This window comes from Trichophyton benhamiae (assembly GCF_000151125.1).
Source record: "Trichophyton benhamiae CBS 112371 chromosome Unknown contig00142.0, whole genome shotgun sequence".
Classification (NCBI taxonomy): Eukaryota; Fungi; Ascomycota; class Eurotiomycetes; order Onygenales; family Arthrodermataceae; genus Trichophyton; species Trichophyton benhamiae.
In genome coordinates, this window is record NW_003315099.1 from 315,308 (window position 1) to 337,698 (window position 22,391).

The 22,391-nt window shown below is 52.0% G+C and overlaps 9 protein-coding genes across 9 annotated transcripts; 6 read left to right on the forward strand and 3 right to left on the reverse strand.

The window, feature by feature from the left end:
• Positions 1-250: 250 nt before the first annotated feature.
• On the forward strand, positions 251-868 carry ARB_00674 (isochorismatase family hydrolase, putative; the record flags this gene model as incomplete). Its single annotated transcript, XM_003013083.1, has 1 exon — positions 251-868. The coding sequence occupies one exon, from the start codon at positions 251-253 to the stop codon at positions 866-868; it is 618 nt and encodes a 205-aa protein (XP_003013129.1).
• Positions 869-2,288: 1,420 nt separating this feature from the next.
• Positions 2,289-3,175, forward strand: ARB_00675 (uncharacterized protein; the record flags this gene model as incomplete). Its single annotated transcript, XM_003013084.1, has 3 exons — positions 2,289-2,366; positions 2,425-2,688; positions 2,753-3,175. The coding sequence occupies 3 exons, from the start codon at positions 2,289-2,291 to the stop codon at positions 3,173-3,175; spliced, it is 765 nt and encodes a 254-aa protein (XP_003013130.1).
• Positions 3,176-3,253: 78 nt separating this feature from the next.
• On the reverse strand, positions 3,254-4,351 carry ARB_00676 (uncharacterized protein; the record flags this gene model as incomplete). Its single annotated transcript, XM_003013085.1, has 1 exon — positions 3,254-4,351. One exon carries the CDS (start codon positions 4,349-4,351, stop codon positions 3,254-3,256), a length of 1,098 nt encoding a protein of 365 aa, XP_003013131.1.
• Positions 4,352-5,453: 1,102 nt separating this feature from the next.
• ARB_00677 (uncharacterized protein) lies at positions 5,454-7,803 on the forward strand (the record flags this gene model as incomplete). The annotated part of the gene is made up of 2 exons (XM_003013086.1): positions 5,454-7,056; positions 7,157-7,803. The coding sequence occupies 2 exons, from the start codon at positions 5,454-5,456 to the stop codon at positions 7,801-7,803; spliced, it is 2,250 nt and encodes a 749-aa protein (XP_003013132.1).
• Positions 7,804-8,466: 663 nt separating this feature from the next.
• On the forward strand, positions 8,467-9,353 carry ARB_00678 (glutamine-serine rich protein MS8, putative; the record flags this gene model as incomplete). Its single annotated transcript, XM_003013087.1, has 3 exons — positions 8,467-8,652; positions 8,731-9,083; positions 9,230-9,353. 3 exons carry the CDS (start codon positions 8,467-8,469, stop codon positions 9,351-9,353), a joined length of 663 nt encoding a protein of 220 aa, XP_003013133.1.
• A 1,667-nt stretch (positions 9,354-11,020) lies between these two features.
• On the forward strand, positions 11,021-12,075 carry ARB_00679 (uncharacterized protein; the record flags this gene model as incomplete). The annotated part of the gene is made up of 2 exons (XM_003013088.1): positions 11,021-11,393; positions 11,456-12,075. 2 exons carry the CDS (start codon positions 11,021-11,023, stop codon positions 12,073-12,075), a joined length of 993 nt encoding a protein of 330 aa, XP_003013134.1.
• A 1,461-nt stretch (positions 12,076-13,536) lies between these two features.
• On the reverse strand, positions 13,537-16,437 carry ARB_00680 (uncharacterized protein; the record flags this gene model as incomplete). The annotated part of the gene is made up of 1 exon (XM_003013089.1): positions 13,537-16,437. The coding sequence occupies one exon, from the start codon at positions 16,435-16,437 to the stop codon at positions 13,537-13,539; it is 2,901 nt and encodes a 966-aa protein (XP_003013135.1).
• Positions 16,438-17,269: 832 nt separating this feature from the next.
• Positions 17,270-20,527, reverse strand: ARB_00681 (uncharacterized protein; the record flags this gene model as incomplete). The annotated part of the gene is made up of 2 exons (XM_003013090.1): positions 17,270-20,285; positions 20,337-20,527. The coding sequence occupies 2 exons, from the start codon at positions 20,525-20,527 to the stop codon at positions 17,270-17,272; spliced, it is 3,207 nt and encodes a 1,068-aa protein (XP_003013136.1).
• Positions 20,528-21,480: 953 nt separating this feature from the next.
• Positions 21,481-22,134, forward strand: ARB_00682 (uncharacterized protein; the record flags this gene model as incomplete). The annotated part of the gene is made up of 1 exon (XM_003013091.1): positions 21,481-22,134. One exon carries the CDS (start codon positions 21,481-21,483, stop codon positions 22,132-22,134), a length of 654 nt encoding a protein of 217 aa, XP_003013137.1.
• Between the last annotated feature and the right edge of the window lie 257 nt (positions 22,135-22,391).

The following is a 22,391-nucleotide window of genomic DNA, read 5'->3' on the forward strand; positions in this document are numbered from 1 at the left end:
ATCGTAGGTCGTTCGAGACGGATGCTGAGATTGCTATCAATTCCCGACCCGATAGCTAATTCCGAAAATACGGCCGTGCTGACAAATTCAGTCACTGTACGGAGTACGAGGGGGTTATTATTAGCGAAATGGCCGTATGAATCATACTTGGACGGGGCCATCAAAAGGAGCAGAGCAGACATATTCACTGAATACATACCTAAGGGGGTGAGATAGCCAGCACGCAAGTGTTGATATCGCAGAAATCAAAATGGCAGCCCTTGACCTATCTCTGCCTACCGTCCTTCTCATCATCGACAACCATGCAGCCTTCGACAACGAAGCGTACTGGGGCAAGAGATCAAATCCGCAGTACAAGGAGAATGTCACCGCGCTCATAAATGCATTCCGGGATGCGCACGCGCGAAACCCCCATATCGAGGTCATCCACATCGGCCACTCGTCCACTAACGTCAAGAGTGTCCTACATCCCTACCATCCAGACGGCGGTCCGGCCTTCTACCCGTTCACCGAGCCCATCCCTGACGAGCTGGTCTTCTGGAAGAACGTGAACTCGGCCCTGGTCGGAACCGACTTGGAGAAGACGCTGAGGGCCAAGGGCGTGCGACAGCTGCTGCTGCTGGGCCTGACGGCGGAACACTGCGTATCTACCACCACTCGTATGGCGGCCAACCTGGGCGTTACAAACGCCCCAGACGGCAGCGCAGATGGCCGGGTTATCCTGGTTGAAGATGCTACTGCCTCGTTCCCCTGCGGGCGGTTTGATGCAGATACCGTCCATGGCGTCTCGGTTGCAACGCTGAGGGAGTTCGCGGAGGTTGTCCAGACGGCCGATGTTTTGAGAGACTTGCAGCCGCTGCTTTCGTGATTATGTCGGTATTATATGCATGGATCTGGCCCAAACTCCTCGTTTAATTAAGTGATCAATTAACGGCAGCGTGTAGTTATTCGTAGTCGGTTAGATCTATATCACATTTCAGGCTATTGACTAATATTAGTTTATGCAGCTACAGTTAGTTATGGAATAAACATGCCGTAGGGCAATCCCACATACCGTCTAGGGCCCTTCTAGTACCTGCATGGAAGCCCGCAGGCAAGCATCGTAAAACGAGCGGCCTTTGTCGATTTGATGAATGGTTAATAGTGTCGAGCGTTATATGTTGCCTTGCAGTGCGAGGTGCATAAGATCCGTTTCATCGCTGCAGGCTTGACACAAAACACCCTGCGCCCGCCAGAATTGAGGACTCGCAACGATGGACTCTGCAGGGAACATCTATCGGCACAAGGTCGATTTCACGGCCCTGGCCCTGCAAGACCCGGCCTTCAAGGAGTTGTAAGGCTCTCTTCGTCGTCTCGTTCTGGATGTGGCCGCATGATCGCTGACGGTTCGTCTCGAGAGCAGCTTGAGTGCAAACGGACGGCTGGACTTCAGCAACCCGGATGCTGTCAGGTAGGGAGATTAATTGATACCGGCAACTTGACTGTTTTACTCCTTGTCTGGGGGGCCAATCTCTCTTTGGTTGGCTGCAGTTTACGGTGCGGTGGTTGATACCCGGGTTTCACAGGCAGTTAACCGTCAGTCTACTCCGTCGTGACTTTGGCCTGGACGTCGAGCTCCCCGATGACCGACTCTGTCCGCCAGTAAGTCGTATTTATGCCAGTTTTGGTCTTGACAAGGATGCTGACTTTGGCCTGTAGGTCCCTAATCGGTGCGTTGTTGTGGTCGTTTAGCTGCTCTGATGTTGATGTTTATGGAGTCTCATCGATGCTTTGCTGCAGACTCAACTACATCCTCTGGCTACAGGATTTGATAGACTGCACCGGCGATGACTACCATGAGGGATTCAATGCTGATAGAGATGTAGTTGGACTTGATATGTAAGATAATACCCTTCCCCTCATGACATATATATATATATATATATATATATATTCAGGGCTAACAATGGTATACTGAACGGGCAGCGGGACGGGGTCGAGCTGTATATACCCCTTGCTAGGAGCAGTGCACAGAAAACGATGGACATTCGTTGCAACAGGTGTGTAGGTGTGAATGACAGTGTAGAGAACTGCTGCTGATGCTATCTAGATATCGACAAGAAGAATCTACAATATGCGAGACAAAATGTGCAGAGAAACAACCTGCAATCGCGCATCCAAGTGGTAGATTCAGTACCGGATGGGCCATTGATCCCCCTTGATAGGATCCAGTTAAAGATGTAAGCAATTGAAACCTACCTATGCTTTCCAAAAACTTATTGACTTGGGCCTTGAGGCTGGATTTCACCATGTGTAATCCTCCATTCTATGAATCTCATGAGGAGATGAAGCAACTGGCAGAAGAGAAGCAGAACGAGCCGCTTTCTGTATGCCGATGACCTCACAAAACACGTTGTACTGTATATCAAACTAAAGATACTATAGGTCTGCACTGGAGCAGAGACGGAAATGATAACACCCGGCGGGGAAGTTGCATTTGTTAAAAAGATGATCCAGGAGAGCCTACATTTACGAGAGGAAGTAAGGTGGTATACCTCCATGCTAGGCAAGCGGAGCAGTCTCCTCTCCCTTATCGACGAGCTCCAGAGCCTCGATAACAAAAACTGGGCAGTCACGGAATTTATCCAGGGGGATAAGACCAAACGCTGGGCTATTGCCTGGTCGTGGAAGGATATACGGCCGACAATGGTAGGTGGTGGATACGGATCAGCGGAGACTAAAGCAGCTATGCTAACGGATCGCCATGTGGCAGGGCGTTTCTAGGAGCGTATCCAATATACCCAAAAAATACCTACCGTTCCCATCTGAGTTCCATCTCAGCTTGCCGTGTAAATCTGTTGACTCTTTGATCGAAGTGATAGATACAGAGATCAATTCATTCCGGATTCCCTGGAAATGGGATAATCAACGGTCAAGTGGATTAGGATTCACCATGGAAAACGCTTGGTCTCGGCAGGCAAGAAGGAAACGGCAGCAGCAGGAAGCTGCTCAGGATGGATCTAACCAGGCAGATATTTCGTTCGATACAGAGAACGCTGTATTTGGATTTATCATCCAGGTGAGGCGTCCGGGCCTCAAGAATGCCGATGTTACCGTGCGATGGGTAAAAGGTGTTGATTCGGTCATTTTTGAGAGTTTCTGCGGTATGTTGAAGAGGAAGGTAGAGGGAAGGTAACCTCCCTCGGCGAACAGGCAAAAATTCCATGGGGTTCACCCTTATGAATGTATGATTAAAATGGAGTATCAAAGGAACTCAGTTATTAGCGGATGCTAGCATTCTAGGATCTGACGTGGTTGATTGAAAGGCTTCAAGAGGGTTTTCCGAGTCCTCCTTTTGGTTTTTATCTCCCTCTCCAGGTTTACTGGACTGCCTTCGAGAAATTATCACCCGTCCAGTCTTCTGGTGAACCCCTTCAAACAATGCCAGCCCCTTTACTGGATCTACCTGGCGATAGATAGGAGCTGGGGGCTGCCGTACACCCCAGGAAAACCACCATTTATTTTTGCTGGAATCCCACTGGATAAGAGGTGTCAGGGCACAGATACGCTCCCACATATGGCGCATAAGTCTTCTTGTGATCTGGTGTGGCCGACCTCGGACGTATTGCGCGAATGTGGGATCCTTCGTGGCGCCTTTGATAAGGAAGTCGGTACTAAGGTAGCTTTGTTCGGAAGCACTAGTGGAATCCACTGAGGTGATTTGGCTGGGCCCTTTCCTCCGTACTGGTGGAGTCCAAGGTTCACTTCCTTCTACCAGGCGTTGTAGTGTTTCCCAATCGTGCCGCGGGAGGGGAGGGAAGGTTTTGTCGAGGACATGGGCGTACCACTTTTGGCGAATGTGTATTTTCCTTATATCTGCAAGCGGCCGCGCAAGAGCATTTAATTCAGGTATGCGAGGTTCCAGGTCGGTTGTTCTAACTGGCCTTTTAACCTTCTGGGCACCGATATTGCTATTCTCACTCTGGCTCTGCAGCAATGCAAGAAGCAGGTCGGACGGCCTCCAGTGCTGTGAAAACGCAGTTTTGGACCCAGACCCGGACTGTAAAAACGGCCGCAGTAGTATTCGCTTCCTCCGTCCAATTCGGCCATAGGACATGAGTAAAACACGCTCAAGGGACTTTGTATATCCCTGGTTTGCGTGTTGTAAGAGTTTCATGTTTTTCTTGATGCGAGTATGCAACCGGGCAATTTTGGCAGCATTCATCGACTTCTGCTGCTCTGTCGAGGTGAATTTGCGGTATCTCGACGTGATATACTCGGCCATATATCTCTTCGCAACGGGATCGGGGAGGTAGCTCGCTTCCCTGAGCAGGGCTCGGTAATGGCTTTTCCATGCGATGGTGGTCGCCATGGCAGTTGACGGACTCGATTGTACAGGTCAATCGATGCGTAGGCAGTAGGTCCAGATACCACCACCCGATATCCTGCACTCCGTATATGCGTTTCTCTTGCCTTCCCCTCGCCCGGCTGCGGTCTTTGCTGTCTTTGCTTCATGTTTCTTCCTCCTTGCATACAAAACGAAAAAACGGCGAGGTTGACTACGCGCGCTTAGTCATCAAGCGCGCGCTTAGACGCGAAAGTGGGAAAAGCCGAAAAGGGAAAAGAAGGAAAAGAAGAACATCCCGACGAGCCTCATCTTTTCTCTGCCAGCAGATTTCCGTGACCCTGGATGGCCTGCCGACAAGCCTCCTGTATAATCTGTCTTTCCTCAGCAGCCTCCGCCTGTCTCGTCGACTTCAGCTTCGAGCGGGTAAAAGGGCGCGGGTAACGTGACCACGCGAACCACTCACAACTTTGCCAGGTCGCGACGCCGGCAGGAGGGCCGCAGTCTGTCGAGTTAAATCCATAGTTGGCTCAACGTTCTTGGTATGCTGCATTCTGCTTTGTTTGACTATAGTCACCTCATTATGGACTACTGATTTCGATTACAGTTAATTACGCCTATACCAAGACCGCATAGCTGCTTAACGGTTGATCCCGCCCTTAAGGGACGGCCTCGGCCCCTTTGACTTGACTCTGGAATAACCACGGAGAGGCTGTTTCTATCCCGATGTCGTTCTCAAGGAACTCTCACGGTGGACCGCCGAACGGTGCCTCATTTTCTCAATCTAGACATAATTCTTTCCATGCCTCGCAATCTCATGCGTCCACTCCGGTTGGGTCTCCTCCACCCAGGGCCTCGCAGCACTCCAACGTATCGACTAGCTTTTCTACCAACGGCATGAAAAACTCAGTGTCCAGAGGCAGTTATGGTGGCTATAATGAAGGGAATGGGTACAGATCTATGCCTTATCAGGATGGATATAAACCACAGATTTACACCGTTCGTTTGGCCCCTTGAATTGCACCAGGCCAAGGTAAAGGCTGTTTAGTAAACTAACAATATATCCTCTGTACAGGCCGTTTATTCGAACGTCTCAGTGTACGAAATGGAAGTGAACGGGGTGGCTATGATGCGTCGACGTTCGGATTCCTGGTTGAATGCTACTCAGATTCTCAAGGTAGCAGGCGTAGCGAAAGCACGCAGAACCAAGACCCTGGAGAAAGAGGTCGCGGCTGGTGAACACGAGAAGGTTCAAGGTGGGTATGGAAAGTACCAAGGCACATGGGTCAGTTATGAGCGTGGTCTAGAGCTTTGCAGACGGTACCAGGTTGAAGATTTGCTGCGGCCATTGCTGGAATATGATATGGGCCAAGACGGTGTCAGCGCAGCAGGACAGGGACAGCTGGACACACCTACAAAGGAACAGGCTCTGGCTGTACAGAGAAAACGCTTTGCACAAGGGCTAGATGCTCATAGCGGCCCACAATCTGGGGGCACCTTTTTCCAAAGCATATCTCGGACCGCCGCAACTGCGGTAAACGCCATCAGCAAAGCTAGATTTGACACTTCTATCAGAGGGCCCGATGGACGACAGCCTAGCATGACAAGGAAGTCTTCCCAGATGAGCAGCCAGGATGCCCAGTATCAATCAGCCAGCCAGCAGAGCATTCAAACTGTTGTGTCCGACAGTGGTTTCGGTAGTAACCTCCAGAACAGCCAACGCAGCTTTGCTGAGTATACTCATGATGAAAACCTAGAACCTCCCCGAAAACGGATGCGCTCGTCATCCACCGCGCAGCAAATGTCTTTCGCCAACAACACACAGCCCACAAGCTCCATGGCCGAACCGACACCTACTGAGCCTAACGATTCGTTCTATCCAGAAGAGTCCGCCAACAATAGGATACCCGATGACCCAAGACATGGCATACCCGCACTTCCAGCAGCGACAACGCCCGAGAGATTCCAGAAAATGAAACTAATTATGACTTTGTTCTTGGATAAGCGCATGAAAGATTTTGAACATCACCCTGCGTTCCTCACACTCACAGCCGAAGACCTCGAAACACCACTCGATGAATTCTTGAATAGCGCTTTGCACTGGGCTGCGATGCTGGCACGACTGCCATTGGTAAATGCCCTTATAGCCAAGGGTGTGAATATATTCCGATTGAATGCCGCTGGCGAGACTGCATTGCAGAAGGCCGTTGGGACAAGAAACAACCTTGACTATCGCAGCTTCTCCAAGCTATTAAACCTTCTTGGCTCAACCATAGAGATTATTGACTTACACGGACGTACAATTTTACATCACATATCCATGATGGCAGCGACTGGCGGTGGAGGCCATGTAGCTGCAAAACACTATCTTGAGTCCCTCTTGGAGTATATTGTGCGGCATGGCGGAACCACCAATGGTGCAAGTGGATTCTCAGAATCGCCCAAGTTTGAAATCATTGGTCTAGGTAGGTTCATGTCAGAGATGGTGAATATCCAGGATGACCAAGGAGATACTGCGCTCAACTTGGCAGGAAGAGCTAGGACTGTTCTTGTTCCCCAACTTCTTGAAGTTGGTGCAGACCCTCATATTCCGAACAATACCGGCCTTCGCCCTGCAGATTACGGTGTGGGTGTGGATATGGTCAATGGAAATAGTCAGGGTCTCCAGATTGGCAGTGGAGGTGATGCACACATGAGTCAATTGGCAAGAACGAAGAAGGAGATTCTTGAATGTACGCCCCCTTTTCTTCTACCCTTTCTAACCCTTTCCTTGGCAGTGGGATATCATTTCACTAACGTCTGCAAAAGCAACTGTTTCTCAAATAAGCACAGCTATTGAGGCTTCAATAAGTTCCTTTGATAAAGAGTTGGCCAGCAGTTTCAGTGAGAAACAACAAGAGTTCAACGAGTGGCACGCTAAGATCAGGGAAAGTGCCAAGGCTCGTCAGATAGAGCAGAATCGTCTTGACGAAATGAAGAAGAAGACGCGAGAACGGATAGAGCTACAGAGGCAAATTAAAAATCTCACAGTGTCCTCAGAAGCTCTTGTGGAACAGCTTCGCCAGTCAAAGAATGGCGACAGGGCCAGTGAGACTCTGGCGGGCAAAGATCGAGTCAAGTTCGACAAGCGGAAGATTGATGAGCTCTTCCCTGACGGAGCCCGCATGAGAGCCAACACTGTTGGACAATGGAGGTTCATATTCTCTCTACCGCGTCTAGAGCAATTGAAGACACGCTTGAAATGCTGCAAGGAGCAGACGGCCTCGATACTCGCTGAAGTCGAGAAACTCAAGACGAAGAACGTTGTCCTGGGTGAGAACTATAGGCGCATGGTGATGGCCTGTACAGGGTGGTCGGCTGAAGATGTCGATAACGCAGCTGATGGCTTGACGGACTGCATTAAAGATTTAAACAAGAATCCAGTACCACAAGATCAAGCCATTGAGATTCTGATGAAAGACAGAGGCCAAGATTGGTGATCGTGGGCCATCTCTTGGTTCCTCGTGTTTATATCTTTTTCTCCTCTACCGTCTTGACTGAACGAAGATAACGACCTTGCTAAATGCTTGTTCTTGATTTTATCGTTGATCTCATTTTTTGCGTCACTACTACCCACTGTTATATCTATGTTCATGATACTGTATTTGAGACGGCGGGCGCGGGGTGTGTGTTTATTTCCTGGCTTATCGTGTGAAATGCCTGGCATATCTCTCCTGTTTGGCTTAGCCTATGTTAATAGTAGTACCCACGGAATGCTGAATATTTGACACTATCCGGTTCATCCTCCCACAGGCAATCTACACCCCTATAACCCCAGGTCACCTTCCCAGAAAGGCAGGACCACGGGCTTTCCCCATTTGGAAGAAAGAAAGTGCGGCTGAAAAGCTTGGCATAACGGAAATCGGCTCCACGTGATTACCAAAAGTAGACTAGCGTCTTCCCCACCGGAAATTAAAGTCACGGGACCGAGGTATGCAACATAAAACTACCTCGCAACTTCAACGACGCGGGCTGCAATCCTTCGTATTAACAAGTCTCTCTCTGTGCTGTGTATCTTTACGGACAGCTGTACTCCGTAGAGATCCCTATTCACTCCCTAGAACACTCATTCTTCCTTGTCCCTGTGATATAACTACAACAACATGTCCGGATACTACGGAGGCCCCCCTCAGGGCGGCGGCTATGACAACTACGGCCAACAGCAAGGTCAGTATTATCAAGGCCAGGGCCAATACCAGCAGCCCCCGCAGCAACAACCGTATGGGAACCAGCATCAGGGATTTCCCCAGCAAGGTGGCTACTATGACCAAGGCTTCCCTCAACAGCAGGTAATTAAGTCATTGTTTATACCCAATCACTGCTATAAATGGCTAGAGAATCAGTTGCTAAATGAGGCTCTTTTATAGCAGCAATATGGCTATAATGCCCATCAGCAGTATGATAACGGAGGTCAGCAGCAGTATGGCGGTGGGTACCCTCCCGCCGGCCAGCAGCAGCATCAAGGTGAGAGCAATGCATACTACGGCGGCGGTCCGCCTCAGCATGGCGGAATGCAAGGGGCTCCCGCTTACCCCCAGGGTCCAGGTGGGCCAGCAGGTCCAGGCGGCCCTGAAGGTGAGCGAGGCCTGGGAAGTACGCTGGTCGGAGCTGCTGGAGGTGGATTTATGGGTCACAAGCTTGGCGGGGGGGCGTTGGGCACCATCGGTGGCGCTGTTATCGGCGCTGTTGGAGCTAACGTCGCTGGACATGCCATTAAGGAGTAAGCTATTTCCCTTTATTTACTAGATAAAATATACCCGGTGCCTAGTGGGTCGGGATTTTTCCCTCCTTTTTTTTTTTTTGTTTTCATCGAGCCATTGCTCTTCCAGAATGCTACAACGATCAGTATGCTGACCTTCAAAATAGCCATAAGAAGAAACACAAAGGTGACAAGAAGCACAAGAAGGATAAGAAACACAAAAAAGAAAAGAAGAGAGGCCACGGATCCTCGTCCTCGTCCTCGTCCTCTGATAGCAGCGACAGCGACTAGGGAAGAAACTGATGGTAGCTGGCTAGCATAAGAGTCTTCATCCTAAGATGTCGCGACGTCTGCCCTAAGCCCTTCACCACGCGGCCCCTCGTGTTTATTGATGTACATATTGTTATGATTAATGATCGTTACTGTTATCGCGTATACGATCCGTTTCTTCCTCCTGTGCTGCTCCCCTTCCTCCTTCGTGTTTATGTTCACTTGTGTTGCCATTCTCCAGCTCACACTACCACTATAGCAGCATACGTGATGTGGAATGACTCAGCTAACTTAACTATCGTGTTTCATCTCTCTGATACCATTTACTCCCCCGGCAGTTTCTATTTACAGCTTCCGGCTGGGTCATCCGTTTCAGCGGAGGGAACGCCAAAGATCCCTTCTGTGCTACTCCGTACCCTTGGCGGAATAGCCCTTGGGATGATGCTTCTTCCCACCGCTCTCAATGCTAGCTTGGCCCTTGGCCCCTTGAGGCCCTGAAGCCCTCTCATTGGCAGGCCAACAAAGCTGTCGTTTTCGCGCCCATTCTCACGCTGAGAAGCGGTTACACCGCCAGGACAAACCTCAGGCCAACGTGGTTTAAGGAGTACGGCTTTCTCAGCTTCGGGAGCCCCTTAGGCTGCTCAGGAACGATTGTCTCTCCTTCCTTGAGTCATGGGTCCCTGTCGCGCTTGTACTCCCGATTCTCGCCCAACATCCAGCCACCGAACCTGTCAGTTTTTTCCTTCCGAACCACGCACCCAGCCCACGCCGTGGGGTTGGAAGCAGAGGCTAGGCACCTCTAATCTTAAATCGACGGTGGTGGCTTATCCGCGCGTTCTCGCCCAGTGCTTGGCGGGTGTTGATCTGCTTAGTTATCAGTTGGGCTGAGATCTCATCTTCCAGCTCCAGGCGTTGGTAATCAAGTCCTAGTCGGATCTGATCCATATCACTGCCTACTTGTAATATTCCGGGAGTTGGTTATGGACTCGGGAGCCAAGACGAACCTTAACTAACTATACCCTTTGTCAATTCTTTGCAGTTACTTGCAACCAAGGATGCTTTGAAATCAGCGTCATAGACATGACGCACGTCTTCCTCCTCTGTGCTTATTTGTGACAGAGGACAGCTTCAGTCTGCCTCCTGTCTATCAGTTTCTGCGCTCTGCTGAACCTGGACTAGTTATCAGTCATCGTATTCTCATTCAGCCACATGGTCGACAGAACGCTCCCAGCATGGTGGGAGTCCGAGAATGCCTATCACGCTGCAGCCCCTTAACCCGCGTGGCTTCGACTCAAGCACTTCTTGGCCCATCCAGGAGCGATTTCAGTTGGTCCGCCCTTCCGCTCCGTTGGCTCGTCCTTGTTCTTTCCGTTTGGAGAATTGGCGGGTTTCAGATTCGATTGCCTAAGCCCGGGAAGGAGCTTCTTTCTTCTTCGTCGTCAAAGCCTAGGATGAACCTTTTCGGAACTGGCTCTCTTGAGTATGCCAATATTGATATATATATATAAGTGGAGCCCCTTGGTGTCTTGGTTAATGGGGGGATCTCCTTGGAAAATAGAATGTATCAGACTGCCTGCTACAGACTGAGGACTGCTGGCCAAGTACTCAGAACCCCAGTTCTCTTTGTTCATTGAGACGATCCCTTTTTATATCACCATAACATCTCCCTTATCATTACTTATATCAATATGTCAAAGACAACAGAACAATCCGTGAGATTTGACACCGCCTCTACTCCGGTGGAGGTTACAGTCCTTCCCGTCCCAGCCAAGATAAACGAGAAGACTTTCGATGAGGATGTTGAACGAGCTCTACGGTCCTCAGCTCCCAGAGTGCGCCCTGGGCCGATCCCGTCCGGGAACTCGTCCTTGACTATGATCACTGGCTGGGCGGATGACATTGAGGGTTCGTCGACATCAGGGGGAGGAATAGTACAACATTTCAAGAGAGATATAAATAAAGCTGGCACCGAGATACTATTGATAGCATGTGCGTTTATCTCTGGCGTTATTGATAGTGCCGCCTTTAATGCCTGGGGCAGCTTTGCAAACATGCAGACAGGTAAACTCTTCCCCCTTTTGACTTATTTCTAGGTAATAATCATGCTGACCGGTTGAATCTAGGGAATGTTGTGTTCCTTGCTTTAGGCGTCTCTGGTCAACCGCCCACACCCCCAAACAGATGGGCTAAGTCCCTGATTGCCATCGGATCCTTTGCCATCGGAGTCCTTTTCTTTAGATATGCTTCTACCTTTCTACGGCCGCTTCGACGATCAACACTAGTGGCGTCATTTGCCCTTCAGACCACTGCAATCCTCGTCTCTAGCATCCTGGTAGAGACAGGTGTAGTGGACTCAAGTATCGAAGTTTCCACCCGCGGAGTCCACTGGATCCAGGTATTACCCATCAGCATACTAGCCTTCCAGGCCGCCGGCCAGATAGTTACTTCACGATTGCTCGGTATCGACGAGATACCAACTGTTGTCCTGACGACACTCCTCTGCGACTTACTCATGGATAAGAAGCTATTTAGCATCCGCCCACGATGGAAACTAACGGACTTCCGCACCAGGCGCCTATTGACCTTGCTAGCTGCCTTCTCTGGTGCCATGCTTTCCGGCGGCCTGTCAAAAGTAAGCGGCTTATCTGCTTCATTGTGGCTAGCTGCCGGGATAAAGTCAGCAGTAACCCTGTGCTTTATCCTATGGCGGGCAGAAAAGGACGAGAACTTTGGCGATAATTGACCATTTGGGTTTTTGGATATTAAAATTGGGATTCTTTCTTGATACGAGCTTTTTTTATAGCCAGGCTATATTTTAGTTATGACAGTATGGCTTCCAATTCACAGGCTATTGATGGCGGTACTCGTGTTTTGTAATATCTTGATCCTCTGTGGCCCAAGTATATAACTACATAGCCAAGACGGCTCTCCGCACTTTTCATCGGCGGATCGGTCACCTTAACTAACCACAGATGGATAGAGAGGCTGATCGGACGGCGTAAACAGCGTCCGATAGTCCCATATACGCGACTCTCCCGCCTACAATCCCTTGACTGAAAGCTGTTGTATCGGTTCCGACTTCTCCCGACACGCCGAGAATACGCAAAGATTACTATATTCGGTAATGGTTGCGAGGCATTCTATGTATATACGTGAGCGCAGCAGGAGAGAAGGATTTTCTCATCATGTTTGTGACAACTGTACGGCGCCATTGCAGGCATTTCTCTTCATTGAAAGGTCGGTTGATACATAACCATGAAGTCTACTATACGGCCGTTCATAAAGGCACAAGGTTAGTACCCCCCTTTCTCAAAAATTGGTCAAGACGACTTCGACGTCTTGAGATTTGTGTTTAGCCTTACTGACGGCTCGAGGTGATGATATATAGCCCTCTCCAGATATACCGGGCGTTAAATCGTCTTTCAATCTCAATGTGTTTCCCTCGTGGTCGTGAAGGTCAGGAGGGCCTCTACAACGCCAACTACCACCGGCCGACGGACAAATGAAACCACCCCAAGGGCTATGCTAGCCCGCCCTAAAAGGCTGGAAGTCCCTTTACCCAGCCAGGGAGAAGAGCCTACACCTCTCAGGCATATACTGTGCGCATTAAACCACTACCCACATCCATACACGCACACACACAGCTAACATAACACACCCAGAACCAAGTTCGACCAAGTGGCCAACTGGGCCCGTCAAGGCTCGTTATGGCCACTGACCTTCGGTCTCGCATGCTGCGGCGTAGAAATGATGGCCGTCTCCATGCCCCGCTACGACTTGGATCGTATGGGTATAATTTACCGTGCCTCGCCACGCCAGGCAGATGTGCTTATTGTTTCGGGCACGGTGACCAACAAGATGGGTCCGGCCCTGAGACTGCTATACGACCAGATGCCGGACCCGAAGTGGGTGATTAGTATGGGCAGCTGCGCGAATGGGGGAGGGTATTATCATTATAGCTATAGTGTGGTTCGAGGGGTGGATAGGTTAGTTCCTGTGGATGTGTATGTGCCCGGGTGTCCGCCGACGGCAGAAGCGTTTCTGTATGGGATTTTGCAGCTGAAGAAGAAGATTGCGAGACAGAGGACGACGAGGATGTGGTATAGAAAGTGACGGGGGAGGTAGTTATGTTATGTCGTTTTTGGTCTCTTTTTTGTTTTTGATTCATGTATGTGTGTTTGTCTAGATCTATGTTTTGGTGTAGTTAATTGCCGCTGACTTCCTTCAGCAGGGTATCAAGTCTGCTCCATCCTTCGGTGCCGTCCCAGAATGCCTTGCCCTTACCTAGTATCCCTCTAACGGCGCTGCGGGATTTGAATCTCCAGTCCTTAGCGACGAGTTCGGGTTCGTCTGCCTTAGACCCGTCCTCGGTTTCCTTGTCCATTCCCCCGTAAACGGCATACCCTTTTCGAACGAGCGTTTCAGTAGCTTTGACAATGTCGTTCCATTTATCCTCTTCGCCCATCTGGTATGCTCCCTGTGCACAGGAGGCGGTGGTAGCGCGCCATGCCTTTTCATGAGCAGCCAGAGCCTGGGAAGGTCGACCACGCCATTTCTCGAGATCGGCGACTAGAAGCCATAGTTCGGGAGAGTGGGTGATGAGGGGTATTATGTTCTCGTCGAATAGTCGGAGTAGCTTTGCGTGTATGGAGCCTGGTCTAATAGCCGCTGGATCATAGGCGATTGATATACTGCTTCCTTCTCGCGGGGTGGTCAGAGTCTTGACCAGAGCCGTTAGGACAGGGATGTCCAGGCATTTCTCGCCGTCCTTTTCACCACGGAGCTCAATCAGGCGTGTTTGAGCAAGGAGTACGTCACGGAACGGAGTGGATGGAGGGGGTATGGAGGCGCCAACAGTGAGAATGTTATCCCATATTCGGTGGTCGGTATGTTTGAATCTAGCTGCCCTGTGAAGTGCGGCAAGAGCATCCCGCTTCTGTTTGTATATATCTAATTCTTCATGACTTTCCTGCCCCTCTTGCTCTTCGTCATCTAGTGGTTTGGGACGAGGGATATCCCGTAGTGCCGAGGCGGTTGATGTTCGGGGCGGTGCGTTCAACAGCGCCACGGCAAGGTTACTCCAAGCCTCTGCATCCGTCTCCTCCAGCTGAACTGTCCTTGTGAACGAATCAATTGCATCTTCCCACTTCTCGAGCTCGAGCTGGATACACCCAATAGCAAACCAGGATGCATGGTTGAGCCTGGTCACCGCCAGACTGAGCTTGTACGCTTCTTCCGCCTTGACTAGGTTCGGTGGCTTTTCCTGCATGTACAGTCTAGCCAGCGAGCGTTGGGCGCGTGCATACCGCTTATTGGATACTGTCCAGGCTCGCTCGTACATCGCTGCATCGCGGTCGATGTCTCCGAGTATGCAGAACAGTCGTGGTGCGTCTGGCGGTAACGTAGATAGCTCCGCACCTTGCCATGTGTCATCGTCCCCTGTGGAATCCGGGTTGGTGCGTTGGTAAAGCTGTTTCCTGAGCATGAGTTTGGCAGTTTCTTCTCTGTCAGTCGCGGCATAGCAGAGCGCGGCTTCAGCCCACATTTGTAGCCGTTCGTAGATATCTAGCGCTGTGCGAAGGGCGCCGAGACCGACCCATCGCTGCGCCAGTTCGGACTCCAGGTTCCAGCGGGTAGAAAAGTTGAGGAGCCAGATATACTGCAGTCTTTCGGCTGCGGGGGCAGACTCAGACGCCTCTGGTCGAGGTAAGAAGGTGGTTGGCTGCTGCGTGGATGGTTCTGCGGTTTCTCCTGATACGGCGGGAGTAGGGGTATCACTTGCTGTGTCGGCGATGACTTGGTCGACCAGCGCCTGGAGCTGAAGTACAGAACGCTCAACGGTTCGGGTACGATACCCTTCTATCCTGGACCGAACGAGTAGAGCCTGCGAGTAAACCTGCCAGTTTGAACTGCCGCCTTCAAGAACTCGTACGGCATAGGGGATGGTTTCTTCACGAGTCAGGCCGTCTTCAGGGGAAGTGTTTGTGATTGCGGATGCGAGGGAGAGCAAGATGATGGAGTCCAGAGGGTTGAGGCGAGGTTGGTTTGCGGCGTCTAGAGAGGCCAGGCTGGCTGGTAGGTTGGAGCTATCTTTGACATCCACGGAGGCAGTGGTATCTTGCTTAAATGCAATGGACTCCAGAAGCGTATCGTCGTTGAGCTCAAGGTTCTTCGGCTCAACTGCTTCACCACCTTTCGCCTTCCCAGCCTCGCTTGAATCGTGCGTATCAGTGTCCTTGCTTCTGGCCAAAACAACAAGCTGACTTATATCCCTGTCCTGGAACTTGGTGCGACGGCCTAACTTGCCCGTCAACGCGAATTCAAACCCGTTCACACCCGCGGCGCGTAAGAGGTCTTCTCTCGCTTTCCCATCGAGCCCGTGGTGGGTATACATCACTGCGCGCTCAAGCATGAACCGCACTTTCTCGCCCACACTCACATCCGCATTCCCAGCAGGTCCGTCCAGCACTATCCTTGCAACCCGTTCAATGTCGGCACTTATATCAGCCCACAACCCATCAGCGTTCTCACCCAGCATCTTCTGATGCATGAAGTTCACTCGCATGCGCCCTGTGAGACCCAATATGTCGTCTCCATGCTCTATCTGTTCAGGCACAATAGCCGAATGATTGAATATCGACTTTGCAAGGACGAACAGCTCCACGGCCGGAATGCGCTTGTATACTGCTTCTCCGTCCACGGAGAGCTCGCGAATCATGCCCTCCCGTAACGCACTGGCCGAACCTAGCTTGGGTAGAATGCTGATTCCCGCCCCACCATTCAGTGGTGGACCCGTGACGTTTGACTGTAGGAACGCATATAGCGCTGCGTAGGCTGTGTGAAGTGCTCTCGACCTGCTTGCGGGGTCGTTGACTAGGGCTGAGATGCGGTCTGACACCAGCTTCGCGAACGAGGTGTTGTCGGCTACGAACTTGGCCTGTTCATCCGGTGCGTCATGGCATGTTATACTCTGCGCGAACGGGTGGGAGAGAATGGCTATGCAGTCTTGCTCCGTGGGATGCAGGGAGTCGTAGGCTGGTCGCGGGGCATTTTCGGCGCGGGGTGAGAAGAGGGTATCGTATGTTGCCGGCAGGGAGGGCGCCATAGTGCTTAGTTCAAGGAGCTAAGCTGGCTGTATATTTATATGGCTGTTATTCCATGAGAGAGAGAGTGTGTGTGTGCGTGTGTATGTTTCTGTGGATTATTTGGTGATGTTGATGAGCTCGAGGAGAGATGAAAATTTAGAGTTTTAGGGTTTTCAGTTGAGCCCCACTGATTGATAAGATTGATAGCGAACTACATAAGAACATCAAGTGTAGAATCAGGTAGAATGAAAACAACAATCAAGTGCATTCTCTGTAAAGACTATCTATCTCTATCCACTCGGTCGTCTATCTCGGTCGTCTATCTCTATCCTCTAGAGTCCAATCTAGTCAGTCATCACCCCACCCACGAGACAAGAAAGGTAGGAAAATAGAAGATTGCAAGTAGGAAAAGAAAGAGATAAAATGAAATATGAAATTGTTCGTTTAATTTTCTTCTATGAAAAGGAAGTTTGAAGTAATCAAAGAAAAAAAAAAGAATTAATCTCATCAGTCAAAGAAAAAGGAGACATCAAAAGAGAAAACATGAAATAGAATCCCATCCGCATCCATCCAATGACGCCGGGTAAAAGAGCAAGTTTTTTCAAAGAGCAAGAAAGTGACGATCGATTAGTGCGGAGGGAAAAGGGGGTGGGACATGATGCAAGCATTAAACCGTGACATGAGGAAGGAGAAAAAGAAAATCAAAGTCAATCATCGACATGAAGAGAAGAGGAAAAAAAAAAAAAGAACTTTTTCTATCACGCTCCTTTCTTTTTTTGGGTGTGGGTGTGTGTAGAGTATCGCCTCCGACCGTCTATGATATGCAGGAAACAATAGAGATGGAACTTTTCTTTACTCGTCGTCCTCGTCGCTGAAGACCTCCTCGCCTCTCTTGCGGCGGGCCATGCGGTCCTTCTTCTTCTTGCGGAGTTCAGAGGAAGTGAGCTTCTTAGCCTTCTTGGTGGCGGCAATCTTGTTGCCCATGGCGTCGAACTTCTCTTCCTCGTCGTCACCCTTGTCGGTGAGACGGGGGCCGGAACCCTGACCCTGAACCCAGTTGTGGCCGGAGGGGGTCATCTTGCCGTCGACGACGGCCCAGACTTCGTTGGTGAGGTTCTCAGTGAATTCCTTGGAGTGGGTGATGATGATGACACCACCTTCGAAGGACTTGAGGGCCTTGGAGAGGGCACCGAGAGAGTCACGGTCAAGGTAGTTGGTTGGCTCGTCGAGGACGATCAAGTGAGGACGCTGCCAGGAGCAGGCAGCGAGGACGACCTTGACACGCTGACCGCCAGAGAGACCGCGCATGCGCGAGTGGGAGACGAGTTCGGCGTCGAGGCCGAAGAAGCTGCAGTGGGTCTCGATCTCCTTGCGGACGAGGGGGCGGAACTGACCGGAGGCGAGGGCCTCCTTCTGGTCGACTTCGGCAACCATCTTGGCGTGGGATGCGAGGATCTCGTTACGGGGGATCCAGGCGTTGTCGGCAGTCATCATGGGAGTCCACTTCTCGTTCTTCATGCCGACGTTCTCACCGAGGGTGAAGGAGCACTCGTACTCGTAGGAGTTCTTGAACTTACGGCGGGAGTGGATGCCGATGACACGACGCTGGGTGCCGTCGATGCGGTAGATCTTGTCCATGGCCTTCTCGTCCTCGTCGGTGACGATCTTGTTGGCGCGGTCCATGGTTTCGCGATCCTCACCGGTGGCGAAACGCCACTGGATGTACTCGGAGGGGGTCTTGTCGAGATGGTTATCGATGTGGGCGAAGGCGTGCTGCTTGATGTAGGCGATACGGATGTTCTCGTGCTGGTAGACCTCACCGGTGGTGGGGATGAGCTCACCGGTCAGGACGTTGACGAGAGTAGACTTGCCGGCACCGTTGGGGCCGATGACAGCGATACGGGAGCCGAGCGAGCACTGGAAGGTGATGTCGCTGATCTGGGGCTTGGAGGTGCCTGGGTACTGGAAGGACATCTTGTTGACACGGACGATGGCCTTGGCCTTAGTCTTGACACCCTCGAGGAAGCCAGGCTCGGGGAACTTGAACTCCATCTCGGAGGCTCCGAGCTCGAAGTAGGAGCGGGCCGAGGGGACACGCTTGACGAGGGCGGTGAGGTCACCACGGTAGCGGCGGAGCTTGAAGCGGTCGTAGAGGATGACGTGCTGGATGACGTTGTTGAGGAACTTGGAGTCGTGGGAGACGATGATGGATGTGCAGGGGGAGTTGACGAGGTACTGCTCGAGCCAGGCGACGTTCTTGACGTCGAGATGGTTGGTGGGCTCGTCGAGCAGGAGGATGTCTGGCTTCTCGAAGACGGCACGGGCGAGGGCGAGCTTCATCTTCCAACCACCAGAGAGAGAGGTGATGGGGCTCTCGAGCTGCTCACGGACGAAGCCGAACTCGACGAGCTGCTCCTGGATGGCGGAGAGCTCGGTGGTGATGCCGACATCGCGGAGCTTCTTCTCGGTCCAGCCGATGACGGTCTGCTCGGTATCGGCGGCGTCGAGGTCGTGCTCGACGAAGACGGTCTTGACCTCGTCCTTCTTGGGGAAGCCCTCGACCTGCTCGTTGTTGATGGCACGCATGAGGGTGGACTTGCCAGAGCCGTTGGGGCCCAGGAGACCGTAGCGCTGGCCGCGCTTAAGACGGAGGTGGGTCTGGTTGAGAAGGATCTTGGCTCCGTAGGCGAGGTTGAAGGTGCAGTTGCAGAGATCCTCACCTTCTTCCTCATCGGGTTCGACCTCAGCCTCAGCAGCGGCGGCGGGAGAGGCACGCTTGCGGAGGTTGTCGGCCATGGAGCGGGCCTCTTCCTCACCGACGATGACGGTCAGGTAGGCGAGGATGTTCTCGGTCCAGTCGGCCACGTCGACGACCTTTTCATCGATGAGCTGGCCGGCAATAGCGGCGATGTACTCGATGGTGGCAGCAGCAGGCTCGATCTGGGCCTTGTACTTGGGCTCGAGCAGCTCACGGAGGATGGCGGCGACGGTCTCGATGTCACCGGCCTTGGAGACCTCTGGGATCTTGCCATCGACGACGGCACCGACACGGATCAAGGTGTCGAGACCCTGCTTGGTCTTCTCACGGGCCTCGGGGTCGGCGAGGGTGTCGTAGTTCTTGTTGAGGGCGGGCATGAGTTTTGGCAAGAAAGCAGCGACGATCTGGGGGTCCTCGACGAGCTTGCACATGTTGTCGACGATGACGGCAGATTTACGCTTGATGGCGGTCTCACGCTCGGCCAGACCACGGTCGAGCAAGGGGACCATGATGGCCAAGGTAGGCTCGTGGACGTCGGTGACGAAAGTGGTAGCACCGAGCAGGTGAACGGTCTCGGGGACGTTCTCCGGCTTGGCGATACACTTGATGAGCTCAGGGATGAAGCGCTCGATATCCTTGTTGGAGATGAGGGCGCAGACCTTCTCCATGGTGGCGTAAGCGGCCTTCTTGACCTCGGGCTTGGTGTCCCACATGGACTCTGAGACGACGGGAATGAGGTCGGGGACACGGGTGGCGAGCTGGGTGGGAGCAGACTCGACGAGGGCCTCGATACAGGCGAGGCCGGTCATCTTCTCGGCCCACTTCTGGGCGGTCAGGATGGACTTGACGATGGCGGGCAGGGCTGCCTTGACGGCGTTGGCGTTGATGGACTTGACGATGGCGAGAGCGGCCTGCTGGGCCAGCTCCTTGACGGAGTTCATCTTGTCGCTGACGGCTGCGAGGGTGGGCCCCAGCAGGGCGAGGATGTAGGGCTCCATGGCCGGGGAGACGGAGGAGTGCTGTGCGATGGCGAGGATGGCGTCCAGCGCCTTTTCGCGGGCCTGGGTATCTTTCTTGTTCCCGAGCTGCTTCTTCAAGCTCTCGACGGCCCTATATCTTTGTCAGTACTGAATCTATGACCTGTGGTTTGAGTGAACATACCTAGCTGGGACGACATGCTCCTCGGTAGGCCCGTTGAGGAGAGAGGCGATGTTGGCGGCAGCGGCCTTGGCCTCGTCGGCGGACTTGGAGAGCGAGAGGCTCTTGAGCAGCTCGTCGAGGACGGCAACCGACTTGGCGGCCTCTTTGGCCGACTGAGCGGGCGTCGAGTCTGCAACGGCGACTGCAGGCATGGTGGACGCTGAAGCTGAAGCTGAAGCTGGTGGTGGTGGTTGTGGTGGTGGTGAAGTGGGAGTCGGGGACGACGTGGTGATGACCAGGTCCCGGCAGCTGAGACGGCTGCCCAGTCTATACACGGGATAGACGGAGATGTGAATCTAGAGCGTATCTAGAGAATATAGAAGAGAGTAGAGATGGTTCTAGAGAGGAGAGTAGAGGGTAAAGAGAGTGAAGTTGTTGAAGTTGTGATGTCGAAGGTGAAGTCGAGGTCGAAGTCGCTTTTTAACTGCAGGAAAAAAGACGAAGAAAAAATTTTCACCCTCGGCGGCTGCTTATGTCAGCTGTTGAAATTTTCACAGGGCGAGCAGCTTTAAGGTTTTACGCCGGGCGATGGGCGTTACTGGAGCTCTGATTGGCTGGGAGGGAGATTAGTCATGTATTGATACAGGGAGTGACAAGACGGTACTAAAAGTGACCGAGAGTGACCCCGCGGCAGAAAACTCACCGCCCGCCGCACCGCAAAGAGGGGTCCTTGCCTCTTTAAGGAAGTGACTAAGCAGTGACTAAGCAGGGAAGTTACCCCAGATGCCAAGATAGACTAAACCAGAAGAGGAAGGCCATCTCGTGCCGCTTTTTAGACTCGAAGACGAAGAAAGTAAAAGAAAGTAAAAAGAAAGTAGAAGAAAGTAGATGAAAGTCACTAGAAGTAACTGAAAGTAGAGGAGAAGAAGGAAAAAAGGACGATCAGGAGAAGAAGCTAGTGAGTGGCGGTGAAGGAGGATGTCTTGGGAGAGATAGAGAGATAGAGATAGGAGTGGGTGAGAGTGAGTGGACAGTGGGAGTGTTAGGGAGTGAGGGAGTGAATAGGGGATGGAGATAGTGGTGATAAGTGATAGAGAGAGGGAGAGAGAGGGAGAGAGAGAGGCTGTTACTGCTGTCTGCTGTCTGCTATGCTGCCTCTTCTATCATGGCCCGTCCTGCCTCCTCCGTCTACTCGCGCGACTTGCAGCATCTTCGCCTGCCTTCCTTTCTCACCAACACTTCTACTGCTAAGAACACTGCTAATAACCCTGGTAGTAACTCTGGTAATAACAACAGTAATAATGACTCGACAGTGACCTCCATCTCGGGCCTGCTCAGGAACGCCGAAGACCAGCCAGACTCACACACCGGACAGACAGTAACCATCGCCAACAAGAAACATAAGAATAAGGAGAACAAGAAGAACAATAACAAGAATAAGAAGACGGTAGACCTGCTCAACGCCCTGATAGCCGTCCTGACGCTGGCCCTGCTCGTCCTGCTCGTCCTCAGCTGCGTCGTGGCTCTCGGTGGATTCAACCATCACTCGCCCTCTTCTTCTTCTTCTTCTCCTACAGACACACAAACAGCTACAGCTTCGTCAGGCATCAGGATCTCGCCTGGCGTGCCGGATGAGCCGTCGTCGACAGACACTACGCCGGTACCCACGTCACTGCCAACACCTACTACTTCTACTACTACTACGACATCCACAGGACAGGAGAGAGAGAAGCTCTCGGCCCTGATTCCCTTTCTCACCTTTGCTGCCGGCAAGACGATGACTCTCGATGGCCCAGACGCCGCTCAGACAGCAGGCTAACAGATACAACTGCTGTGTTTTGTTTTGCGTACCCCATGGGGTTCGTGTTGGGCTGGGACTATCTATGGGGACTGAAGGATGGGCTGGGCTGGGGCTGGGCTGGGCATGGGGCTGGGGACAAGGCTGGTAACGACTCCTAGTAACTACTCCCTGCAGGTGGATAAGGATTAATTTTATTATTTTAGGATTTAATGAATTATTGGGATCAGAATTTTTATCCGGTTTGCCCCTTACATGGAACTGGTGACTGGTCGAGT